The sequence below is a fragment of the Acanthochromis polyacanthus genome, chromosome 5, assembly GCF_021347895.1.
Source record: "Acanthochromis polyacanthus isolate Apoly-LR-REF ecotype Palm Island chromosome 5, KAUST_Apoly_ChrSc, whole genome shotgun sequence".
NCBI classification, from domain to species: Eukaryota; Metazoa; Chordata; class Actinopteri; family Pomacentridae; genus Acanthochromis; species Acanthochromis polyacanthus.
Window position 1 is genome coordinate 16,013,158 of NC_067117.1, and position 27,968 is coordinate 16,041,125.

Below are 27,968 nucleotides of genomic sequence, written 5' to 3' on the forward strand. Positions count from 1 at the left end.
ATTGTCTGCCACAGGCGACGTCTTTTTTATTTTGAAGAAAACAAAAAAGAGCAGAACCCAACAATGACAACAAGCCTTATAAATCTTTGTGACAGCAAAACACATCAGTGAGGCGCACAGTTGCGCTCTGTTCCACTATAATGAAATGCCCCCTGTAGTTCAGTTCAAACCAGTCCCATATGCATTATCCTGCAGTCAGAAATAGACCAGGAAACCATGTATAAATCAATCCTCTTATTTCCTTAAAAGTGTAGCTATACATTTACATCTTCAGTAGAGATACCAGTGAGGTTATGTCCAAAAGCTAGGTGGGGAAGTCAGAGCGCAGAGGCCTTTCATGGGATTTCTTTTCTTTATATCGCACAGAAACTGGACACAACACGTTACATCACATGCACTGAGATGTACACAATTGTTATGCTTTTAATATGTCTAGTGTGGATATTCCTGTCGATTGTGTTCTGTTTATCTTGTCTGGGAATATGACATTGACTGTAATTCACCTCCAGAATGAAATCAATGAGCACACTAACACCACATTCTCATATTAACTCCTCATGTGTCCTTCCTTCTCATCAAGCGCAGAATGTCAATTAGCCAGCCTCACGTTCACAACGTGCCTCTTCAAGGTTAAATGGCATTGCTGTGCCAATCATGTCCAATTACAACACTACAGCAAAGGGAGTCTACAAGACATTCTAATTATTGTTTTGTTTTCAGGAACTCCAAATGCTGGACAAAAGAGGATTTAGATTCATATAGTTTTATGTGCACAGTTGAAACACGCAGCCAGTGCAGCTTGCTACATGCACACAAGCGCTCTCCACCTCAAAAAACACATGACTGCACACTGCACACACAGCCAGTGGAGAGCTCCGTGTTTGAGTGGCTTATTGTTCTCTGGCATAGAGCACACAATATCCAAGTCTGGTAATAGAGGTTAGATTAATTGCTGACAAATCTGTATTCAGCAGTTCCCTTTCTCTCTGCTTGACAGATTTATGACAGAGATTGATGGAGAGGAGGGACGAGCTAAGAGCTGTCTCTGTTCACTGAGAAAAGAGGACAACAGCTCAGCGAGTCAAAGAGAAAGGGAAAAAAAAAAAGACAAACAGGATTGTTTTGGTCGGATCTTACACATGAACAGCAATTTTGTCTGTGAGCTCATAGGAGGCATACACTACTATATTTTATGCTGTTCTGACCAGAGAAGTTACCCTTAATAAATTTTGCTCGTCTGTTTTTAGACAATCAGCGCAAACTGGAAGTAGGACAGATAGCCTCCAATAAAGAAATATATGGTCATTCATGTTCTTTCTACACAAGCTGAAAGCAAGACCTGTCAATGGGGAGCTAGCTGATAGTTGCTATATGTTACCATTCTTCTCCAGCTTTTGGATAGAGATTTATATTTACTACAGAGGCACAGTAGTGGTATCATTATGGTAATCTAACTCAACAAAAAACAGTGATAGGTTTATTTCAGAAATGTTCCTTCAAGACAGTATTTCGACTGCCAAACACATCTCTGAGTAATGTCATTAACGATGTCTGCATGCCATTCCGGTGTGTCAGTTTCAGGTTTCATAGATTAAACTGTCAGATCTACACAAACAGGCCATAATGACCAAATTATTTGTTGAATCTTTGCTTTTTCTGTTTTGGCATGTCTCTTCTTACTGCCGGTGACTTGATGTGCACAATTAAAAAAAAAGAAGATAAATAAGATGATCAAAGAATAATTCTTCAAACTATAGAAAACATCGTTCATACTCTCAATGAATAATCAGTAGTTTCGGTGCTTCAGGAGGGAAAAAAAGGTGCATTCCGGTTCCAGTTGATTTTGCAGATCTCCTTCATAAAAATCCCAGACCATCACATGGGTACAAAGAATTTCTTTAGATGCCTAAGCAGAAGCATTAAGACCAGAGTTGGTTGACTCTGTGCTGACCTTGAGTTTTAATGAAACTAGACCCTCGTGATAATAATCAAGGCAAATACACAAACAAATTAGCTGAAATTACATAGAGGGCAAACACGATGATGCATATTTGGACCAACTGGCGAGACTCAGAGTGAAATGAGAGCTATCCATCACAGTTTAATGGATCACCCTGATGCTGCTGATCCCTTGTTTTAGCACGAGATGAAAAAAACACCTTAAATTGTATGTCCACCTCCCTCCTCCGACCTGATGTCACAGCTTGAAGCCTGTCTCATTGGTTGAGGCCGTTGCCCGCCAGCTGCTTGTAATCAGGAGCATTTGGGAGTCAGGATCACATGACGCCCTGAAGGCACACATGCACACATAGATATACACATAGAGAGAGCAGTGCATCTTTAACCTCATACCCCTTCCCACAGGCTACTCCTTTGCAGTCAGGATCACCTCCAGATGTGCACACTGTGCTCTCACCTCAGGACATAAACTGGGGGAGGGGTGAGGCAGAGGGAGGGAGAGGATGGTCTAATGAAAATGGAGGTCGGGAGGAAGGTGAAACACCTCATGTGTGTGTTTCGCAGGATCTCAAGGGTGGTATTATTGTTTATCTTTTTTTCTTTTTTACAATGATGTAATAGTTTTGGATTCAAGATTCAGGGAGGACAAATTCCCCCTGAATGTGATGGAGAGGATTTTGACTCTGCTGCCTCCTAGTGGCACCACTTCTTAAATACATTCATGTGCATAACAACTCAAACATGCAAATACATACATTTATGGAGAGTACTGTTGTCTTCTCTGCAATATCAGCAATGCAATAACTCAAACCACAGTGCTCCGTTTCAACTGTAGTTATTTATTTTTCCATTTGTCCATATTCAAAAATTAAATTACATATACATATAAAACATGTAGATTTGTTTTACTCAAGACTAACCATTCAGTGGTTGAAGAGACAAGGCATCACTCTTTTCTATGGCTCCAAGACTATAGGATTAAGGTTACTGCAGTACAGGTGCTCTCCTCCCTGAAAGCCTCCCACTCCTTCCTCTCTCACATTATTTTCCTCTGCTGTCACCTTGTCCTTGAAACAGACTCAGGTTTTGTGTTATATTCATTAGAGGGACACAGCCTCACACAGTGCACAGATTCCACTTGTATCTACACAAGAAAATGAAGCGGCAAGGGCAATAGAAATAAATGGGACCTGGAAACAGTGCTTTTTTTTTCGACAGCTTATGCCTCATTACCGACTCTGAAAAGGTCTGTTTTACGTTGGATGTTAGTCAAAGGTAAAAAAAAATGACAGCACAACAGGAAACCGCAATGTATTCTATGACAGGCACACATGTACTGCACATATATTTATACTCACATCCATCTAAATTTATGATCTCTCCTGGTCACATTTATATGCAGTCAGCCTACAGTACACTGAAGGCTTTTTACTGTATATTCACCATACATTCACAGCTACATTAATGAGTTGAAAGTCAAGCTTAAGACACATAATGCTCAATAAAATATCTTGAACAACTCCTAATAATTCAGTTCTTTTGTTACAGCACATTTACAATCCTTTAACTCTGGATGTTCAACAGTGATTTTACAATTTGGTTTAGTCCACCCCCCTCCCCCCACCTCCCCTCCTTAATTTACACAGCATTCATGTTTATTTGCACCCACCCATGTGACTCTTAATATGTATTTACACAATGAATAATATTTTAATCATGCCGTTTACTAATTCATCTATGGGTCCTCAGATGCACATAGACTATTCACATTCAGAAGTCTGAAAGAATCAAAGCAGAATTACATGACAGCAAACACACAAAACTTTCATACGGGTCATGGAGGAGGTCATTACTGCATGTGATACTACACTGATAGTTCAGTTGTGCACTTTGCTTTAAAGTCACTTAAGCGGAAGAGGAGATGGGGAGGAAAAATCATTGAAAATGGTTTGTGAATTGATATTTAACAAGATGTTGCCATTTATACATTTTGAATATGACTAAATGAATCCGTAAATGGATCAGATATTTCAATATATTCAATACTTTATTCACAGATTTTATGACCAGTAGCATCTGGTGGCCACTGTCAGAGTCACGAGTCGGACTTTAATATGCTGATGTGTAACTGCAGCATCCCTGATTAGACTCCAGGTCAGGACCTGTGTTGCTTGTCGTCCTTTTTTCTTTAACTGCGAATATTTCCTCCCAAAACATATGAAAGATAAAATGGTGAGTAGCTCTGTGTTACAGCCCAAGTAAATATCAATGAGTCAGTTTAATTTGATTCTGTAAATCCTCCATCGAAGATACAAGGATGTGACAACTGCGGTTTATTACACAAACTCCTCATTTCTCCCAGCAGACAGCTTGGTTCTCCAAGGAATAAAAAGCCGTGACAGTCATTCATTCACCAAAGCGTTAGTTATGTGCTGCATTCTTCAGCCTTTCCCTCAGCTGATCTTGCTTATATGTCATATATACAGAAAGCAAAGAGAATAGGTTCTAATTTTATATCTAAAAATAAATAACTGTAATCATTTTTTGTAAAATAATTTAATTGTTTAATAGAGATTTTGAAAATAAAATATATCACAACCTCTTTATCTACAGAAAGTGCATCTACAAATAAAGTGTTATTGAAGATCATTCTTTCAAAGCATAATCTCTCTCTGCTCTCTTTCCAAGCTTTGAGGTGACAATGGTGTGTGAAACGGCAAAAAGAGAGTCTCATCCTACAGAAATTCAAAGAAAATAATAAACTGAAAACCACCACACCTGCGGAGCACATTACAGTAGAATCTAATTTATCTGAACTGAAATGTCTCAGGAATGAGCATGATAAGTGAAAAGGATCAATGTCGAGATCGTAACTATTGATTGTGTGTAACTGTTGCAATTTTCTTACTGCCACATGTAATTAAAGTGTTTTTTGGCTTCAAATTCCACCTGAAGATGGATTAACAAGGTTGTAATTTTACAAAAGGACCCTGATAAATAAAGAAACTGGTATGGTTAATTTTGGTTGGATTGTGGATAAATTATTGCTTAAAATGAAAAAACATTTCACTATTTTTAATTCTTTTCTTGACATTCAAAGGGACACAAGCACTCTCTCTTGTGCTGTTGCACACGCACGCACGCACACACAAACACACGCACGCACGCACACACACACACACAAACGCACGGACGCACGCACACTATACTCTGCTTTACCCTGACCAAACATCATCCAAAGTGCCTTGCAGGAGCATTCATAATCTTGTCTGAGGTAAAGAAATAAGACAAACTACGTGACAAACATTCTGTAGAACAACCTTCATCCTAAACAATCATTAATTCATAGACAAACATCCATAAAGGGATAAAAACACACACCAAAAAGCACATTATTGATGCCACTGAAGTGGGTCTTCTAACATTTACAGTTTTCAGTTGAGATCATCACACAAAACTGACACAAAATTTTGCGCCTCAAAAGAGTATGTGAAGCTGCAATGTCAATTCTACCAAATAATCAACCACTATTTGTTTTTTTGTTTTTTTTTAAAAGAACCCACTCATGGCACAATGGATAAAAACAGACTCTAGATTTAGAGTAGGTTTAAGGAATGATGATTGACAAACCTACACAGATTAATAAAAAGAACCTGGTTTGTTTTACAGGAGCATGTACGCTCCATTTTATAGCCCAGCTAAGTGTACAGTGGCAGGGTGAAGGTTAGATGTTGTTTCTGAAGAAAGGGTGAAAAATGGGAGAAGAGGCTGTAGCTGTTGTTGGTATATATGTTTGTGTGTGCTTTTCTATCTTTGAGAGGACCAAATGGCTTTGAAGCTGCTATAATTGACATCTTATTAAGAATGAATCGCATGGCTACATATGTGAAAGAAGGGTCAATTGCAGCGAAGGACCAACAATAAATTATCACCCAAATCTGCAGTTCCCCTCAACTTTACAGAGCTTTATAGCTTATTGTTTTGGGTTTCACTCTCACAACGCTGTTTTCTATTTAAGGACAAGCCTCACGAGCTGCTGACAGGCGGCGTTGTAAGGCTGTTGGAGATGGTACACCCACAAATAAGTCTTATGTGAATGTATGGTTTTCCGGCAATGAAACAGAAAACGTATCTCAGTGAAATCATCGCGGCTGCCAGCAGCTGTCAGTGTCTCCTCACAGCTGGTTCATTATTTACTGCCAGTGGAGCGCCTCCAGGATGTATCTCTAGATTACTTTAGCGAAGTCATCTCATTGCTCTCCACAAATTAATTAAAATTGAGCTGTTCGACAGTATTGGATTCTCACAGGTGAATGCTGTGTCCTCCTTAATATCATCTCTCAATTTCACATTAGGATCAAGAGCCAAAGGCAGTGGGTTTGCCAGCACTTGTCACTACGGGCTTCAGTTTCTTAAAATATTCACAAATTTGGCCACTGCTCACCTGGTTTAGATGCCTTAAGAGGCTGATGTTGTGTCTATGTGATGGTGGTGAGGTTAAAAATGAAACTGAACTTTAAAATATAAGCCAATGATAGAGAAAGTGGGTGAGCTTAGGGTTAGTTGCCAGTCACAGGGTCAGAGTTAGAACGGCATTAGCAATGGTTTCAATTCCAGAGCTCATGGCCGGATTAGATTTGAAATGTGGTCTTTATTTACAAACCTCACAAAGATAGAAGAACGTGTGAGTGCACTGCACCCTTGCCTTGATCTGTGTATGTGGATAGTATTATATGTTATGGGTAGCTGGTAGTAATTGTTGAGACTTATTTCTCTAAGCACTGAAGTGGCTGATGGTTGAGGCAGCCAGATCGTAGTGTCCTGTTGTCCAGAACTACAGTCCAGTGATACAGCTGAGTCTGCCAGGAGTGTGAACGCCCTTTACTCATCAATGAACGCAATCCCTTCAATCCTGCAGGGCGAAACATAGAGAGTTATGACGAGCAAAGAGCACAAATGCCCTCAATTTTCAAGGACAATTTCAAGCAACAACTGCAAGAAACAAGTGACAATAATGTGTAGAAGGAAAATTTCCAGATGGCAGGGGGGAGGAGGAAACAGGGTGTGGCCTTGCCTTTTTAGCAGCCACAGGACGAGTGTCCTTTTGATTGGAGTTGAGGGATTTCCACACCGTGGTTTTAGACATTTCATCAGATATGTTAATATCAGAGGGATCACACCTGAGGAGCAGGGAAAGGAGGGTAAGAGTGGAAAACAAATACAAGAGGAGGAGGTGAGGTGTGACGTGAGGATTAGGAAGAGGTCTTAATGTGTTAGTAATCACAAGGGGTACTTGAAACCAGTACACCACACACTACTATATAAAAAAACTGAAGGAACAGTGACATCTTACCACTCCAATCAGCTGATATCCATGCTGTAGATTTCAGTCTGTGTAGGTGTGAATGTGTGATTTCTCACCTGGGATCATGTGCTTTCGGAGTCTGTACAGGTTTGCTGCTCTCCATGGGGATCTGAACTGTAGTCGCATCTTCCTTTTTTGTGCTGAGCATAATCTCTGATTCCTACGAGACACATTCAAGCTATAAACATACAAAGGCAATATGTGCATGCTTACTGATCTCGAATATGAGCTTTGCATTCAAACATTCTCTTTAGTCTACCTCTTCCATCTTCTTGGAGGCATCGTCAAGGTTTTTTTTCTTCCACTCCGGCATTAAATCATCCAGGTAGCTCAGCTCTCGTTTAGAGAAACAAAAGTCCAGCAGCTTGCGGATGAAAACCAGAGCCAGCACCTGCAGGCACAGGAGGAAATAAGCCATCAGTGTAATTTAAAGTGAACACATGGAGAGATGAGTGAAGCCAGATCGGAGGCCAGCGGCAGTCGGCTCACCATCATGGGGAAGACGATAGCGGCCGGGGAAGTCTTGATGACCCAGAGCAGAACCAGACAGGTGAGCTGGGTGAGAGTGAATAGGTGCACCTTCCTCAAGGGGACGTGTCGCAGATAGATGAAGTCCGGCTGGTGCTTCGCCGGCATACCAAACAGTTTCAGACGGTCAAAGAACTGAGACATGAAAAAAATAAAATAAGAAAAAAGATGGGCACAGGTGGTACAAAGGTTACTGAAGGTAGGGAGAGAATGAATTAATGGAAGCAGAGCCGAGATGCAGATGGTGAATATGGCGGAAGACTGGAAGTAATTATGAGTGACAAATTTAGTTGGCTTGTTCAGACAATTAACTGTCAGGCCTCAATGAAATGCAACAGGATTAATTAGATCAGGAGCAGCCATAACAGGGACAGTCAAATCAGAAAGACACCGGGATGGAGAGGCCATGAGAGCAACTCGGAACATTTTGCACTTGAATATCTCAGCTAAAGTAATAAGCTGGAGAATGGCCAGAGCTGACTATCACATGTCAATGTCATTATAGCGTCTTACATATTTTCTCATGGTATGATGTTTTTGTTTGTGGATAACCACAAAATAATTTTGACTCTACAACCAGGAAATGGTAAACATATTGACATTGCTATAGATCCTATTCACCGTGAAAGATTTTATGTTACCTGGATGCCTTTTAGTGAAGAGGCTCCCATGTAGAGGAAAACACCGTACAACACTGGCATTGGAATGAACTGGAAAAAAGCAAGATATGTCAACTTCCACTTTCACTAATCATCCAATACAAGTGTCTGCACGCTTTTTCACAAGACATTTTGACTTATCATAGTACAGAAAATGCAGGTTTACTTGATAATATAAACAATGGCACAAATCACTTTAGATTATTTAATAAAGTCTGCTTCAAAAAGGTTACTTTGTCTAATTCTTCCGATTAAATGTCCCGGCCAAAGGGGGGCAGCATTGCATAGCTTGTCTGACAAACCTGCAGGGCTTGAGTCATGAACACAGAGCAGCCCATGAGCAGGAAGATGACCAGACCAGTGAGTCTCTGCTCTCGAATGCCCAGGAACCGTGGCTGCTCTCCTGGGGCTGAGCTCTCTGACTCCAGCTTCAGACTGTTTACATGAGAGATGGAAAGGACAGTGGCTGCTACGAACCAGGGCAAACCCATGATGGAACACACAGCCAGCATCACACCCACCATCAACAAGTCCAGATGGTACCCACAGCCTTTCTGTAAAACAGAGAGAAGATTGAGTTACGGGTCCATAACCTATGAGTGAAATATGATTTCAAATTTCAGGGGTTATTTTTCTTGCCAGCAGCTTGTGCTCTTTGCGATTGATGATGACGGCTGTAATCTGCTGGTCCATGAAAATGAGGATGGTGCAGAGGAGAGCAGGAATAGAGGCGGCCAGGACTGTCCACCATGGGTTGCGTCCTATTGGATTGATCAACCAGCCACGGTCATCTCTGGTAGGCTGGAGAAACAATTAGCAGAGGTATGAGGCCATAATGCAGCTTATAACTCTTTGTGGTGCTAAGAGCAAGTTGTATTCATACCTGGAATTTACTCGGCACCTTCAATTTTTGGGAGGGCACTCCAATAGCAAAGTCAAGCAGGACCATAAAGACAATGGTGAGGAACACAGCAAAGTCACTGATCATAGACCGCACCTGGACACAAGACATAACAGCTCTCAGAGGTCAGCAATTACTAATGCATTTCCTGATAATCTATCACTCAGTGGACTGCTAACTGGTTGATTACCTTGGTGGGAAAATAACGACTAGTCTTGAATTGTTTGAGGAATGCAGACATGAAGAACGTTGAGAAGAACAAGATGGTAGACCAGAAGAGGACATCTGGGGTGTAGGGGCCGTGGTGGCCACATGCTGTCCCAACAAAGTGGCCCTGCAGACCAATACACTCCTGCAGAGAATCACAGAGGTTATGTAATACCAAAATGGCCTCTGATGACTCATGTGGAAACAGATTGAAGAACCATTTTATCCCAATTATCTGACAGACAGAAAGAATCTACAAGGCACAAGGAAAAGACAACACACCTTTGGTGTACTCAGTTATACACACAGCAGTGAAAGGTTAATTGATGGACTGTCCTTGTCTGTGTTTGCAAAGGTCCTGAAGACAGTTTAGCTGCTCAAGGGAAGGTTAGTTGAATGTTAACAGAAGTAAACAAGCTGGACCAAAGGCAGCATATGCTATCACATGAGAGTTGCACCAACATCAGGCATCATTAGGAATGTGTGAGTGTGTGAGTGCTTCCACGTAGTTAGGTTACCTTGACAGTCAAGTTGGCCCAGGGTATAGCAGAGGCTGTGATGTTCCTCTCACTCCACAGTTCTAAGGTTTTATTACTGGGACTATCAGGCTCTGCGCACCTACAGCTGCAGAGAGTGATGAACATACACAGGGAAATCAGTGCATGTTGGCTGACTGGAAAATGTTCTTTTATTAGTCAAATTAGGCCAGACATGAAAGGAGCTCCATGCAAGGATGTGATCACTACTGATTCCCTTTTGCCTGACAATGACACAAAATGACAAGATGCTTTATGAAGATGCTTTGGAAAAAACAACAAAGAGAAGAACATGCTGGAGCTATAGGTAATTAGTAGTCTGTTGTACTCACTATGCCAGTGTGAGCTTGTCTAGATCACTATGTGCATTGAAGGGGTAGAGTTCTCCCAGGTGGAACAATTTCTCCAAGGCTTCATAGATGAAGATGAGGCAGATGAGGGCAGCGAATGCCTCCTCTGTGAACGAGTGATGTAACATACTAGAGAACTGGCATCCGTGGCAACCAACACCAAGCACAGCAGGGCTGTCCACAGGCCTATGCATGTTCGTAGAGAAAGATAGGACAGGTCGTAGTCCCTGAAAGAAGAAGGAGAAGGAGAAGAGGGAGTACACAATGAGTTAACAAAACAAATCTCATGACGGTAATAATAAAATCACAGAGAACTTATTAAAACACTGTACGTACTTGCAGAATTTAAAGAGGATTTTCTCAAAACCAGAACAGGACCTGTACTGCCCAGAATGGTGAGAGGCTGACCAGCAAACAGAGAGTAGGCGACTCCAGTCATAGACGCACCAAGTAAGGACTCTATGGCACTCTGGAACATGTGGCAGAAAAGCAGAGTGTGTTTTCCTTTATGTACAGTATGCAGTAAAGTACAGCGTCTATGTTGTGTTTCCAAACACACTACAGTATCTGAACACATTTTTGTGTTGTCAGTGTTAGTCTCTTTGTGCTCTTACAATGCGTCCTTCTGTCGCCTCCCCCAGCAACCCTCCAAAGGTGATGACAGGAGACATGCAGGCACAGTAGAGGAAGAGGAAGGAGGCCACACACTGGAGGCTCAGACCGTCCTTAAAGTCACTCAGATAGAATGGAGCTTTTCTCTTGATGTCCAGTGTCAGACCACCAAACAACCTGAACACAGCACACAAACAAAGAAGAGGACTTGTTTGGAAACTTGTCTGAGAAAAGGATGGATAATGTCCAGTTGACACATTGTATATCAAAAACACGTTAAGAATAGAAAATAATTTGCCAGCAGCATAATGGAAGGAATAGTTCGGCTTTGTGTCATAGGAGATTTTACATATTTTCTGAGAGCTGCGTAACAGCTAATCCTGAACCTTATGGCTCGGTCTTTGTGTTACGCTAAGATAACTGCCTCCTGCCTCCAGCTACATCGTTAGCACACAGATGATTGGTAACAATCTCACGACAAGATAACAAATACGTTTATTTTCTAAAGTCAAACTGCATCTTTACGGGGATATTGAAGTAGCTAACAAATCCAACTTTTCAAGAGATGACTAGCAAAGGTAAAATTTCTTGTTAGCTTTGGAAAACCAAACACAAAAAACCTATTCAAAATGACTTACTCTAGTTTTGTTAACTTCTAAGTTAATGAAACTTGTGCCTCATTAGTGAATGCCACGCCTTCTAATGTGTCTCACGGTGACTTCTAAAGATCGCTGTTACTCTTTAAGAAATAAAGTGGAGAATGTTCTGGTGTGTGATTCCCTTTAGGTGTCATTTGCTTGTCCCTCTCAGTTCCTCGCAAATCCAAATTTAGAGTGTAAGTAAGTAAGTACATCACCTTCCAGTTCTCTGCAGCTCTGGCCCATGATGTTCAGCATGTAGCTCTTCCATGACCTGGCAGACTGTGCCATTAGGGACTCCTGGCATTTTTCCTCTTCTCCTGCAGACATCAGGAACAGACCAGAATCAAAGAACAGCTAAACTCTGGACCATTTCAAGGCTACTGCTTAAATTGTGGCAGTTGTTGCTAGAATTTAAACCAGAGAAGTAAATCTTTATGTGTCTGTAGCCATGTACCTGAGATGGGACATTCTTTGGGGGCTCGATGCGGATGGACGGGTCCCACTCTCCTGGTGGCAGGACGGTCACCTGGTCCAGGAACTCATCTATCCCCGCTAGCAGGTCACTTCTGTCTTTTGCCTTGTATGCTACGTCATGGAAGATCTGGTCCAGAGAGAGAAAAAGGACAGAGAAAACTTACATTTCTACCTTAGCAAGGCAAACGCTGATATTTTCTATTTCTGTGAAGGATTCTGAAGGTTGATTCTAACTGATAAAGGTCTTACCTCATCGGTCATGATGGTTGCCATGGAGCGCCCAATTTCATGTATTGCTGAGCCTTTCCATCTGGGCCCAGAAGAATGAAGAGGAACCTGATATTTGTCAGCAGATGAATTTACGCTGTGCATATTCTTCCTGGTTTATTGAATTGACATAAATTGATTTTGTAACTAAAGAATTGTATCTGCAGGGAGCTGAATACCTGGTGGGTATGGGGACCTCAGTCAGTCCGGTGAGCAGTACAGCAGGAGAAAGGCGGACAAAGGCCACAATAGGCCTCTCCAGGAAGTCCAGCTCTCCCACTAGCACATTGGAAGCCTCCGCCCCCTCTGGGATCTTTTTCATGAAATGCATGTCCACCTGTGGAGACAAGTCAAAAGTCAGACAAGAGTGCAAAAAGAAATCAAAATCCCTCTGCCCTATAGCAAGAGTACAAAACAGAACTGCCTTCAATCTAAGAGCTGCACATAATACTCTACCACTGCAGGCACAACTTAATAGCAAAGAACCTAGCTAGCATTTCACCGCTAATGATATTTACAGTTACAGTTACAGTTAGTAGCTAAAGGAAAAATTTATACATGTTCTTTAGTGGATTTATTTTACAGTCCTGCAGTGATGGATGGCTGAAGTAGCATAAAGCATTTTAAATAAATGCAGTTTCAGTATCGTTTGCTAGGTGGCACTAGGTGACCTCGTCGATGTTGACATTTACTCAAAACAGACATCGATTATTTAGCATTAACAGCATTTATTTACTTAAGATCTCACACTGATATTGTCAGATGTATTAACATGTACATATTTGCAATTATGTGCTTTTACAGCTTTCCACAGCCTGATTGTTTACCTTACTGAGGTCCACCTGGGTACTCTCCTGCCCAGCACCGTTCTTAGCTGGTTCACTAGGTGGAGGAGGCTGTGGAGATGTGGCTGATCCTGAGGGAAACAGGTAGAGTGAATTTGAGCAACAACATTTTATATTTATTGTTCTCCTCAAATGTATTTTTATTTAATCTATGAAGGCATTCATGCTCAGCTGTCAATATGTCTCTCTTTTGGATCACCCATGGTCAAACCATTTTAGCAGTTTGCCCTTAAAAGCATTCAGTGTCACTGTTCAGAGATATATTTGTCAGTTACTTAGTCTTGTTGCTCTCAGTTTCTGATCTTATCGAAGTAGTCACCCTTAAGAAAACTCCAGTGCAGCTAATAGAAACACTTTACACAGGTTTTGTAGCCCCACTGTGCAAAATTAAAAATCATGAAATCTTTTTTTTTTAAATCAAAACACAATCTGTGAAAACTAGTTTGATGCTCTCAACCACTGACAGATTCGCACATGTGCTTGTGTGTGATACTCAGAGTGAGCCCACTGTCAGATGGGGCTCTGACTGTTTGCGTGCTCCTTCTGTGATGGAGCGTACAATTGGAATCAGGTTCTTCTTCTTCTCGTTTGATGGTGGTGTCTCTTCAGCAGGGCCTCGCGGACCCGAACTCTCACACTGTCATCCAACTCCATGTGACGCCTCCTGGTGGTCCCAAGCACCATGTCTGCAACACATACACAAACTGGTAAACCCTGATCGGAGCATCCCTGGAGCATATCAGTGGTATAAGACAGCTTTTATTCGCACAATACACTTTGTTTCAACAACAATGCCTTCCTTGATCTATGAAATTGTTTTGTCCCCGTAACTGCTGTTTTTAAATAAATATGCAACAATCTGCTGAGACATCTGCCTTTGGCACAGCGCTGAACAGAAGGTGTGTGTTGAAAGTGTTAGTTGGGTCAATATGTGTCCAGCATATCTGCTCATGTGGGACTGCAGAATAATTAGCATGTCTCTCACAGCTTCTGCACTCTCCTCCGTTTGCAAGTCATGTCTTGCTGACTTGCTGAGTCAGCACTGGATCTTACCTTCCTTCCTTCCTTCCTTCCTTCCTTCCTTCCTTCCACAACAGTCAGTTGGACAAACGCACGTACACACACATGAAACACATCCAACGCATACAACACGCGGTGCCAAAACATCCTGTCTTTTCCAAAATGTCCTCACTCCACTGGTCTAACACTTAAATTGACCCTCATAAAGACACACACGCACGCACACACACACACTTTAAAATAATACATCATTATGAGATGAAAAGCATGACTTACCTGAATTTCAACATCCAGTGTCAGGTGACTTTCTAACTAGTCTTTGATTTTCTAATTAGAATGTCACATGACACTGAATGTTGAGGATGTTGCCTAGTAACAGAGTTTAAAGTCACAGGCAGCAAAGTTCCAGGTTTTGGACCATACACAGAGACCCTTGTTTATTTTATCTTTTGTGCTTCAACCTCAACACTGTCCTTCCATGCGTCTCCAACTATTCACCAGCCTTTTTTGAAGTGGATCTGTACACACCCACACACACACATTGCAGTGCCTGCATTCATTCTGAGCACACTTCAAGGCCAGCTCTAATGTGTTGACCTCAGTGGCAGCATAATCAGCCATGTTAATAAGGACACTGACAAGAGAACAGCACAAATGAGCCTGCAACTGTGCCAAAACCCACAAATGGTACACTAATATAGATCCCACTCACATTTTCTAGGCTTGAGAATGGCTCAAGTTCCTTCTAATTAGGAGGCATAGCAACAGCTCTGCTTTCTCCAGAGCATCATCTGACATTCAACCATCAGTTACACAGATGATAACGTGACAGATCTGATATTATTGGCTATGCTCCAAGCACAGGTGCATCCAGCCTCCTTTATGTGGCACCCTGTTCCTATAATTAGCAGTAAATCACTTTTGTTAAGTAAGTCACAACCTAAAATGACTCTAATCTTCAAACTTTAAAAGGGTACACTAGATTCTATTAGAGGGATAGCATTGAATGTGATTACTTGAAGCTTTATGACACTGAATTACCAACACAAATATGTTTTTAAATTGTTCAACAGCAAATAGCACAGTCAGTAGTGAGACTGACATTTAAACCAAGGCCCTGTGTTTTTTGTTCACATTCTTATTATCCTTTCATTATTTTTAAGTAAAATGTAGAGAAACATTACAATGCAATGACTCATCATAAAGCTAATGACCTCATTCTCCAGAGCCAGGAACTGGACAAAACAAAACTAGCAGTCAGATTTTTACCTTTTGCTGGTTCTTTAAATGCTCATCTGAGTCGTGCTATTCAGCTGGGAAGCTTTACCATATCCAAGCTTTAAAATTGTGATATTCATCGTAACCACTTTATTCTACATGTCTCCTTTAAAATCACCAAAATTAAAGCAGCCAACAATAATTAAATGACCAAAATCTGAGATTTTTTGACCTAAACTGGGATGAACTGCAGGCTGTGTTTACACAGAGCAGATAAAGGAAAGTATGGAAATAAATTCTAAATACAAGCAATTATCTATAGTTTGTTAGAGTCGCCATTTTCTCCAATATTGATAACACCTGTGGCGACTTGGAAAAATGTACATATTGAGTCCATTTTTATTTCTTTTTAAATGACTGAAAATATATAAGAATTATTTTTTTAAAAAGTGCCCATAGTGAATGAAAATGTGACAAGAGCAAAAACAACCAGAAACTGCTTGGGGTTAAGAGGATTTACAATCTATAGTTGATATTGATTGTTATTGTTTTATTGTAACATGCATTTAGTGGGTGATGCCATTTCACCCTGTTTCTTAAGCAATTCCGATTTTATTTTGTCACGAAAAGGGATACAAATACAATTTGATGTGGCTTAAAAATTTGTGTTAACAAGTAAAAGGTTTTGTCTCTCTTTTTATCTTGACTACTGCCAAATGCTGCTGGCAAGAGTCACATGGAGCAGAGAGAAAAAAGCAGAGGAGCTGAGAGGTGGAGGAACAGAATGATTGGAGGAACAAGGTTGTTCAGGCTGTAACTCCGTCACAGTGTGACCATGAAGAACAAGGAATGATGAAGGGCTTTTAACCATGTGATGATATGTATGTACGTGTGTGTGTGTGTGTGTGTGTGTGTGTGTGTGTGTGTGTGTGTGTGTGTGTGTTGTGGGATGATTGGACATTAATGTGAATGATTATACTAAAAAAAATGATTTTTTTATGATTAAAGTGTGGACAGTCAACTGCAGAAAGCGAAGCAGTGCTGAACTATTGTTTTGTTGGCTGTGCATGTGTCTTTGCATGTATATAAATCATTTACAAATCTGTGAAAACCGTGATCTCTCACCCGATGATTTACATGGGCAGGCCTTATCTAGCATTTAAACTACAGGTGCACAGTTAATTACATACCTGTAAGCAAATGAATGCAGTCTCTGGTAACTTTTTAGTTAATTGTAAATTTCAGAGAGAAAAAAAAACTAGTCGCGATTTCTTTTCTGCTCCGAAACCTCTCTGTTGGTCGTGATTGATGCAGAAGAGAAAAATAGTTGTTTCCACTTTTCCGTGAGTGAAGAGTTTGTGGTCAGCGTTGAGACAGTGTTGACAGCTGAATTGGAAGCATATAGAGGATATCATGGTATTGTGTTAAAACCACGATTAGTCTCGGTTCAGCTGCGTCTTCTAGTAAAGCAACCATGAGAGGATAGACAACTGTAATGATGGTTCAGCCTCGTCACACAGACAGCCTTCATAAGCAACAGTGTTTCTGCAAGTGCGGCAAATGTTTTTTGTGTTTGATTTGTTTTTTTATGTGCTTGTTATAATGTCAACATGACATGGAATTTTTTCAATCAGTAGTGACCTCGTATGATTAACAGTCTGACGGGTGTGGGTGATGCTCCCCTCAGCCCTGGACTGTCCATGTGTTTCCTCTCTGAAGAGGATAAATTATTTGTAATAGATATCCAGGGGCCATTTAGGCTAAGATGTGGAGCCTGTTTTTATAGCAATGAATGTAAATTATATGCAAGGACAGAGACAAGAAGTCACTTTGGAGAACAGGGAAGAAGAGGACAAGAAAATAAATTGTGAAATTATATATCCTTTTCAGGAAGCAACACCAATCACTTAAACCAATGATAAAACCTGACTTTTCCCAGTGCCCTTATAAAAATTGCTAAGCCGGAGCTTGGCTTTTGCTTAGAATTTATAGCACTGCCCTGCTGGGATATTAATAAATATGTTAGACAAATTCTCACCTGCAATCTCTTCCGATGCAGTCAGCATGCATGTCAAGCAACACACTGCCGTTGATGATACAACTGCGGAGCTCAAACAGACTGTGGAGGGAAAGCGTAGCAAACGTAAGGTTTGCTCCACCTCTCGCCTCCATCCTCCACGCCTCCTCAAACTTCACCACCTGCAAAGTACAGAGAGACAAGAGGTCATGGACACAACAACAAACAAGTGAAATCTCTTATTGCAATTAAGAATATAATGACAGTCTGTTAAACTGAGGAAGAGTAGATCTGATGAACTACAGTACATTCTAAGAACAAATGTCTTCGTGGTGTATGAATAATATTTTTACCAAAAGAAATAGGTTACTTCAGGAATGGTGGTGTCACTCGGTAGCCTAATCATTTGCATTTGATTTGAGAAAGTCATTTGGGGTGATGTACTCGCTGTTCTTTTGTTGGATTCATTAGGGGTGACGACAAGAATGAGCTGACATTGATTTTGTTATCTGTTTGTCCCATGTATCACCAGTTGTCAGAAACTTGGTACATGTTTTCTCTGATGATCTCATTGTCAGCAGACTAAACTTATTTCTGCCTAATTTGGTTCATTTTTCCCCAGTATTTTTCTATTATTCAATCTTATATATTCATACTTACTTGTTCCAAACATGTTAAGTTGTCCTTTCACATGCTATGGACTGTCATTCATAGGACTGTCTGAACTCGGGTTTTGCTTCATTGGTCATCCTAATGTACTTCATGGCATAGTGACAGAAACTGTGGCCCTGAGAGCCGACTGTGCTGCGGTTTGAAAAATTTACATGTAAATAGACAATAAACGAGGAAATTTGGCAAATATTGTTATAGCACCAATTTGATGATACATTTACAACATTTAGAGAAAATGCTGCAATATGATACAGTACAATAACAGTACGTGTTGCTAAAAAAAAAAGAAGCAAGAAATCCTGCTCAGCGTGTTCATCATGACTATCCTGTTTCTAAAAAATATTAAGATAAATCCAACAAATATCACTGAGGAAAAATGGAAGGATTTAAAAAAATTTACATTAAGCTGTGCTAGATGTCTTCTGGTAAGGTTTCTCATTCATCCAGGTCAGGTATATCCAAGTTGTTTAAAGTCCAGTGGATTGGATTTAAACCAAACTTTGAATGTGCTAGGATGTACCAGCAGAAGGAATTTTTTGCCTCAGTTCATACCATAGGAATGAATCATCTAATGGCTTTGAAAGTTGCTCTTACAAGTGTTATTTCTACATTCACGTCTACACTGTTTAAAATAACTGCGTTTACTGCATATAGCTCTCCTATCCAAAGCACTTCACAATTTACCTTCATTCACAGACCGGCCGCAACACACTCTGCTTCTGAACCACAGCTGCAGACAGAAGCGCTCTGCTTGATGGAGTGAATGATTTTTTTATTTTCCCCGACAGTCTTTAAAGTGTGAATTTTTAGAAGTTTAATAAATACAGGCTCAGATCAGCTCAATGCACACAGCAGCTGGGGAGCATTAAACCTTAAAGGCAAAGATGTTTTCCAACTCTACACACAGATCAGCTGTCAAATCCTAATGTGGTTTACTTGTGTCCTCCCAGGAAACAAACATCAGCATGTGTACCTGAGATTTCGAGTTTGAACAGCGTGAATGAGATCACAGCAGTGTTTGTGTGATTCTTCACATTTTGCCTTGAGCAAGAAATGATCCACTAAGCTTTAAATGTAACTACTTGTACACCTCCCTCTTCATAACAGTACAGCTGTAGGGCTGCTGGGCTGTCAGAAGCTTTATTGCCACGCGCTGTTGCCAGCAGCTCCCAGAGGAGATCCTGACCTGGCTTGTTTCCTTCCACTCAGCATCCTTGCCATCCTTCACACAGATCTCATCCAGCTCGGTGAACAACTCGTGGGCCACATGTTCAGCATCCTCCTCTGAGCCCAGGATGAACTGGACCGCTGGGACGGCGTGTCTGATGAAGTGAGAGGATGTGAGGGAGGAACAAGAGGTGAACAGGAGCTCTCAAAACACTGCTTCAACCACACACAGCACTTTATATTTTGTCATAACATGTCTTTTAAATGGCTATTGAGCTCCCAAACACACACTTCCACACACATCCAGACACACAGGCAGCATGTTGACTAGTTCCTGCTCTTTGTTGGCTAATTAGTAGGCTTGTCAATTTTAGCCTGGAGCACTGTATGTGCGTGAGTGAAGTGCACACAGTATTGACAGGCTTTGTTTCACAAATACTACTTCCTCTCTGAGAAGTGGTTTTGCAAGTACACACACAAGTATATGAGCCTCAAAACGCTCTGGATTTAAAAAGCAAAACTGTGTTTGTGTGTGTTTGCGCTACCGTGACTGGAGCTGGTCGTCTCGGTTCCCTCGCTTTGCTGCGTTGCGGTGCTTCCTGACCTCCTGTCCCTCTTGCGGTGGCGGGAGCCGTGGGCCTTGTGGTGACGATGGCTCTGTCTGGGCATCCGAACCCCCACGAACAGAGTCCTGTGGCCTGGAGAAGAGCCAAAAAAGGGACTTTACTGAGTATTGCTTTCATATTTGTACCGCTATACATCGATGTTGCTTTTTACCGTAAAATATAGATGCAAACAATAACATCCTATTGGTTCTTATCGCATCTTAATAGTTTGTTCATTCTTGTGCTTAGTTGCAGCATGATTTTCTTTGAGACAAAGCACATTAGGAAAATCATAAATCATCAGAATGATCATATAAATGCCTATTAAGATTTTGTAGACTTCAGTAACAGCACTTTAAAGGCACACAAAGCAGGACAAAATAAATAGTACTTAGTTTTATATGAATAGTAATCCAATAGCAAATAAAGCTGCCTGTTGTCTTAAGGTGAGCTTTAGGCCTTTCTGAGCTGTTTCTATTTTTATTCTATTTGATATTTTTAAAGAGAGAAGAGATCCAGTTAGACCAAAGGGCTTCTCATGAACATTTATTTTTGTTTCTGCAGTCATTGCCAAGTCTGTTTTGTCTTTTATTTTATATTTATTTAGTTACAACCAAAATGTCATGCCTGTCATTTCTGAAAACATGTTTTTTCCCACAGGCCTTGAGAGTTTGGTGAAATTCTTTTCTTTTCTTTCTTCACTTATTTTTAATCACATCAGCTCTTCAGTTCTTTTATGCTGCATCTATATTAAATGTGTATTTTGTAACCTCTAGTTATTTCTTATGATATTACATTGGTCTCCCTTTGACTGTTTTTATAAGATGTGATGCAGTCCTGCCTTCAGCCTCTTATTTCTGCGTAATTCATCTTGGAGTAGATTTCAGTTCAGAATTTCTGATGGGATCATTTCAATTAGCTGTGGATGAAGTCGGCTTCAAACACTGAAAAGGAAAAGCCGAACAGACCAGGATGAAGCAGAGAGTGCTCTGCAGAACAATGCACACTATGTTCTCTGAGCACTCAGGATTAAAGCAACGGAGAATGAAAGCTATTAAACTGAGGCGAAGATGTTGGCCTGAAGCACCCCAGGGAGAGTCGGGGAACAACACCCTTCCTGCTGCTTGCTGCCCAACATTGATCTCAACCACTGCCATCTGTAATTATCATCAGTCTTTTCAACTTTGAATACAACATGCTGCGATAACAAAAGACTGAATTCATGTGACACTACGCTGATAATAATGGCGTTTATTAGAATAGCAAAGCAGTGTGTTCTGAAAATAAAGCCCCTCTCCAGACAGTGATTAAACAAAAGTCTTGCCACTCAGTAACCACCTTGGTAACGCCTCTGGGCATTCATTTCAGGCTAATAAAACCAAGCAGTTGTCTGAAAGAATCACAAGAGTCATAACTGCAATTTCAGTAGCTGCTAGGACATAAAAACTGCATTTTTACAATCATCAATCAAACCAAGTAAAAATGCTTTAAGAATTTGGGCTCTTTGTTCTAAACTAAGGTTCAAAACCCATTTTCCTCATAACTTATAGTTCTACTACACATGAGCATAGTTTCATGGCACTTGTCTTGCTTGTTTAATAACACCAAATGTCTACTGGTTTGGTTGATAAAAAGCAGAAGATTGGCTGTTTGAGGGAAGGGGCGGGGCAATATATCAGACAACTACGACCCCGCCATAATGCAGACCTAATCTGCACTACACAGTGACAAACTGTAATAGAAGATTAATTCAGAAGTACATGTTTGAACCAGAAACCGATTCTCAAGAAGAATTATTAGACAGAAATCTCACCCTGTAAGCTCACAAAATTAGTTTGTTATGTTTGTACGTATAAAACCCTGCAAGTCTTACACTGTGTTTTTGACATCGTCATTGGTTTTAGAGTGGAAATGCTGCTTATTTCACTTCTAATGTGTCTTCTAGCATATGAAAAATGCCAAATGGACATGTTAACAAGGTCAAAAATGTGATTTTCACCAGAGGGGGAAACTGAGGAAATGAACAGAAAACTGCTAAAACTAAAGCCTAGACAAAATTTTAAATAAATAAATAAATAAATATTTGAATAAGTCATTATCATGGAAACAATAATAGCGCCATTATCCACTCAGATTGATGATCAACAAGATAACATCCTCATCCTAAAATCCTAAAAACAATTCGCAGTGTAAAGTATCAAGACACATAAACACATACAAACAAACTCTAAATATGACTCATTCATGCAGAAGCTTCTTTTCAGCTCATGCTTCATCCCACTGTTTTGTCTCATTAAATATAAATATAAAGCACAGAAGCGGTCTTGGGAGATCTGCTGCAGGCTGAGTCAGGCCAGAACACCTGGGGTGGATAATAATTAACCAACCAAGTGCAGATACTTCAGGTTTTAATGAATCAGGTTTTAATGACATCGTAACATTCAGAGGGAATTTATGTGCTTTTTCTGCATGAAAAACATCTGTGGAGTGTTTCAAATATGACTCATAGAGTTTGAAATGGCCAAAATTTCCATTATGTAGAATATCATTTTCTCCAGTTAAATGCAAACTGCAGGTGTGAAGGTTGTTGGTGACAGTCATAGCTCAGTGGGTGGACCAAGCACTGATTAAAGCCAGAGCGTTGATGCCAAGCTTCTGTCAGGAAAAAAAATATAGATATCTGCGTCGAAGCTTTAAAAGGAACAAATATTTGAGCACTGCTATGTAGGTGCAGATATTGCTAACAAAAGCAGGCCAAATCAACACTAAATCCACATCAGCTGAACATTAGCTCTGGCATGCTGCTCCTCTGACCACTCATCTATCAGTGATGCAGGGATTTGGCTGCACAGTGTTTTCTCCAGCTTCAAAGAAAGGACATAATCTGAGATAACATATGACTGTTTAGGGTGCAGCCTGATGTGCATGGCTGGAAGTTTGTAGTTGCTGCTATTTTGTTTTTCTTCCACCTCACCTCAAAAAGTATAACATGAATGACTTGGGGGAATAATAAAAAGAGGAAATATATGGAAAAGTGATGAGCTATTTAAGCATGAGCTATTGTATAATAATGACAGAATACTGTGAAAAGCAACAGCAATCTCTATAAATTAGAGTTAAATTTGATTTCTTAAACTCTGGCAGACACTGATTCTTGTTGACATCTATCCCCACCCACACATCAGACTATGATGCTGGATGAGACAAATGAAAATGCCATGAGAACCATTTTAAATAATTACCACTATTTCTAAATGTGCATTTTACTCACCTTCTAGTTCCTCCTTCTCATAGTGGATGTTCAGTACTGAGCTGGTCCCTCCCTGGTCGACCACCACCTCCTCATCTGGCCTCTGATGAACACACAAAAGACATACAGCACATGCTGGTATATTTTAATATTGACAGTTTTTGTACAGACAATAGGCTTCTTTATAGTCTTCATCAGACATCTAGTTCTCATGGAAAAGTTAATCACATTCATCTCTTTAACATCAATCCATGAAAGAAAACTCAAAAGGTCACTATGTCCAAGAGGTGTCCCTTTAAGGAGAACAATGTAACAGAACCGCTAATTGGTCAACCCGGCGAGAGCTTTTTGATGATAAGCATCAAATTCCAGACAATCTATTCTGAGACCGTCTGGTATGGACACACACACACACACACACACACACACAAGGACAGGCAGGCAACCACACATCCACACAAACACACACACATAGCCGAGGTAAACAGAGTATGAGTCAGTTGGAGAATGTGCTAGGCTCTACTATCCAGGGGAAATCAAATCAAATTAGCAGAGTGCCATGTCCAGCAGCAGTGCTGCTGTTGGCAGACTGCTGCAGGATGTTGCTGTTGCTGCTGTTACTATCCCAGCGACAAGCCTTTCTCAGATACAGTGGTTTTTGCTCATGTACAGTGGAGGTTGTAATCTGTGGTCTTGTGTCTGTCCTATGGTAATGAGGGCAGAGTGCTGCAGGAACCTCCACAGTGCATCTGGAGTTACTGTGCTGCTGCATCGTCTCCATTTACAGGATGTCTTGTCATTTCTCTGCGTGAGTGCTCACAGTAAATCTTTGATTTCTAATCTCTGCTGGCCTCCCACATGCTGTGAGTGAGTACATACCACTGTGTCAAATTAGAAATTATTTCCTCCTTTCTCTACATGCATATCCAGTATTTGAGCATACTGTGGTTAAACAGGTTAGAGCTGGTAGCAGTAAAATCATCAGATAAAATCAATAAATACAGAAAAATAGATGGGGGAGATGTGATTTTCCATATTCCTCAAACAGCAGCAATATACAGTGCTTTCAGACTAACCTCTGAGTGCAGACAAACGGACACACAAGCACACACAGCCACACACACACAACGGTATATAAGTGCAGCTTTCGACATAATAGATATTTCTGCCCACTCTGTGTGAACACACAATCTTTACAGACTGGATATGTTTCTATTAGTGTGTGAGGGGGTGGATGAAATAAAATATTCACCACTTTTTAAAAATGATTACAGATACAGAGTGTTGAACATCTTGGAAAAAGATGTATCCATTTGGAAATAAAATATTTATGATATAAAATGAATAGATACACCGAAATGGCACAGAAGAGGAGAGATATTTTTCAGCAGTGAAACTCATTGCAGAGCTGTGGTAATGTATTAGTTAGATGGTCAGTGACTTACATCCTTTTCAGTGTTGACTTGGTTTGATTTAGCATGATTCACAAGCCCTGCAATGACACCGCAGACCTTTAATCACCACCATTAAACCATGTGATAATTTATAGCACAGCTGCTATCTCAGCCTTCAGCTAAACAGATGTAGATGTGAAACATGTTTGTGTGTGCTGAGAGTTGACCAAAACACAGATGTGGGATGATGACTGTCCACTCAGTGCATTTCCCTTTCAGGGTGAAGACTGAGCAACAAACCCTGATAATGCACAGTCTCTGCCATATCAGTCTTTTGCTGTAGTTAGTCCATTATCCAACAGTCCAGTAAATGCAGGTCACACTGTGGCTAAGATTGCTATATGATGACCACGGTGGGAAAAATAATTGCAAAATGTCATGTTGAAGCACCAGTTGTATTATTAGAGTGACACTGAAAATGTCTTGGTCTGTCAGAGCCCCATGTAGGAGCAGAAGCCTCAGTTATAATAAACATTATACAGACATATTGGATAACTTTGCTTGAACACCACCACACAGAGAATCACAGAAATTATCAAAAAATCCCCCGCAACATTTTAAAATAGTTGTATTTATATAGCGCTTTACATGATACATCACATTCACACACTGATGGCAGAAGCTGCCATACAAGGCGCTAACCACAACCCACCAGGAGCAATTAGGGGTTCAGTGTCTTGCTCAGGGACACCTCAACATGAGCTCAACGGGCCGAGGATTGAACCAGCAACCCTCCAGTTACAAGACGGCCACTCTACCCACTGAGCCATGCCGCCCTGGCCTCATTTTATTGGAGTTCATTGAGTAGACGATTCTGTAACCTTCCATTTCCTCTTGAGACTTTTCTTGCTGGATTTGCGAGGATGATTAGGATCATTATCCTGCTGAAGCTTTACCTCTGCTTACACTTCCAAATTTCAGACAGATGGCTTAAAATGATCCTCGAGCACCCTTTAAAATGATACTCAGTGACTGCAAGCTGCCGTGTCCCCGAGGCACTGAAGCAACTAAAAAACACAACATTTCAAGTGATGCATCCCCTGAAAACCTGCCTTTGGTTGGCATCAAACATTCTACAGTACTTTTACTATGTCCATTGATTTGTCTGCCCAAAGCACAAATTACCAAAAGGCCTGACCTCTACATATATGCCCACTGACACACTGTAACTTTCCTTTATGTTCTTTTTGGACAGCAAAGTCTTTGTCCCATGCAGGCCAACTTCAGGCAGTCTCATACTGAATGTAGACACCAACAACTGAAGCAGCCGGTCCAGGACAAAGTTGTAGATGATTTTCCTCACAGTTGACAGTTTTGTTGCTATTGTTGTTTTTCTAAATTCGGAGATCTTATCAATTCGCTACCAGACTCACAGCAATCCACAACCTTTCGTCTTCAGGCCTCAAGGGGCTCTTCTTTAGATCTTGGCATGAAGACACCACACACTTCAACAGCAAAGATAACAGCAGAGCCCAGACGTCAGAGGTTTAGCTAAGACAGGTTCCCAGTGTCACTTCCTAAGAAGCTCCTAATCATTAGCACCTAATAGTATATTTAGGTGCCAGTGAGTCACCTTTATTAATGAGCGCAACGAATTCAGATGTTTGCTTGTTCAAACATGTCAAAAAAGACGATACTTTCTATGACACGCATTTACTTTTCATGACTACTCTTGGACTTGGAGCAGTATAAAATTATATGACTGGCTAATGAGCCTAATTGTTCCCTGTGTGAAAGCTTTTCAGGACACAAAACTACACTTGCATTAAACCCCACATGCATGGCTGTGTGTTTTACTGCAAGATGTGTGTATTGAGCACGAGAGTGAGCAGTGATTCTTCTTAGTTCTCTCGGGATTTGGCTGATAAAACACCATGCACAGTTTATGGACCAAAAAAATCTTCCTCTGAATTTTGCTGGTTTCTGGCTGCAGTCATGAAATGATAAATAGAGATAGTGCTGTGTGTGTATATGTGTGTGCGTAACTCCAATCTCAGGCTGTATTTATATGCACACTGAAGCCCCACAGCAGTATTTTATCTACTAATTCCTTTAGTCTCTTCATGCTGCTAAAAACGGAACTGCTAAGAACATTAGCACAAGATTGTGATAAGAAAAAAACTAATTAACATGCAGCGTAGACCCATGAATGTCTTACCTGATTATAAGCACAAAAAAAAACAATCAAATCCAACTCCAAAAAGACTTCTGTTTTGTTGAATGCCAACCCCTTTAATATGAGCCTTTATTTCGAGATCCCAAGACATCCAGTTAATTCACCGGTATGGGTGGCCTGGTGTTGCCTTCTTCCCTCCACCGTATCAGTGCTTTGGGATTTCTTTCTCTTCCATGACTGGGCACTTCATTGTCCCAGGATAATTCAGTCCTTTTAAAGAATAAGAATACTTAATTAGAGATTCGTGCTTAGGCTAAACACTGAATGCGATTCATGGTTTTACAATAATGTATATGCAGGAGATGAATGTGTGGTTGAATAAAAGGCCAGTAAACATGTATTTACATGCAATAGCCATGTGCACTGTTAGTGATTTTGGTTTAATTGCACATATGAATCCTGCTACAGGAAACTGAGAAATCTGCAGGTGAAAATAGTCTGTGACAAACACGCTGTTCACTCCTGTTTCAATAATGTTGGCTTACAGCTGCAGTAACCAGCTGTTAGGAAATTATTTACAAGGAAATGCTAGAAAATGACTTACTCTTTTAAAAAATAAAAGGAGATCTTAATGATCTGTTTCTGACCATTCATGTCTTCAGTAAGGGGAATCATGCAGACAGAAATAGAAAGTCCAAAAGTACTGAGGACAGACAGTTGCATTGTAGGTATTGGTTGATTTGTGATTTGCTGAACTGTGGATGAACTGTATGAACTTTACTATTGATATATACCTTAAATATGTACAAATTTAACATTAGAATTCATGAAAGAACCACATGATTGCATTTTGTAAAGGTTGCAGAACCCGCGGTAAGCAACAATTGTAACAATCTTGACAAACTGTGGAGTGTTTGCACCGTGGTGTCCAAGTCCTTACTACAGATCTTAGTCACATATTTAACTACGTTTCCACGCATACACTTATCCGCTGGCTGATACTCTGTGTGCACTCACATGTAGCCCTGATTTCTCTCACATACACGCAAAGTGTTATCACTCACTGCAGCTGTAACGGTGAATTAAGGCCTCTATGCAGTGCGTG

General features: G+C 40.6%; 1 protein-coding gene across 1 annotated transcript; it reads right to left on the reverse strand.

Annotated features, from left to right (window-relative positions):
• Positions 1-2,778: 2,778 nt before the first annotated feature.
• Positions 2,779-23,396, reverse strand: slc4a8 (solute carrier family 4 member 8). The gene is given in 33 exon segments (XM_051948242.1): positions 2,779-6,871; positions 7,034-7,139; positions 7,381-7,484; positions 7,584-7,715; positions 7,814-7,987; positions 8,494-8,562; positions 8,814-9,065; positions 9,151-9,312; positions 9,395-9,508; positions 9,603-9,764; positions 10,138-10,243; positions 10,488-10,620; positions 10,623-10,732; positions 10,842-10,872; positions 10,875-10,974; positions 11,120-11,294; positions 11,974-12,054; positions 12,056-12,075; positions 12,213-12,359; positions 12,482-12,525; positions 12,528-12,568; positions 12,679-12,836; positions 13,327-13,415; positions 13,852-13,935; positions 13,938-14,030; positions 17,621-17,633; positions 17,635-17,721; positions 17,723-17,763; positions 17,766-17,781; positions 19,458-19,576; positions 19,579-19,593; positions 19,984-20,136; positions 23,315-23,396. Coding segments are annotated over 32 exon segments (3,108 nt in total). The 5' UTR covers positions 20,108-20,136; positions 23,315-23,396; the 3' UTR covers positions 2,779-6,865.
• Positions 23,397-27,968: the final 4,572 nt, after the last annotated feature.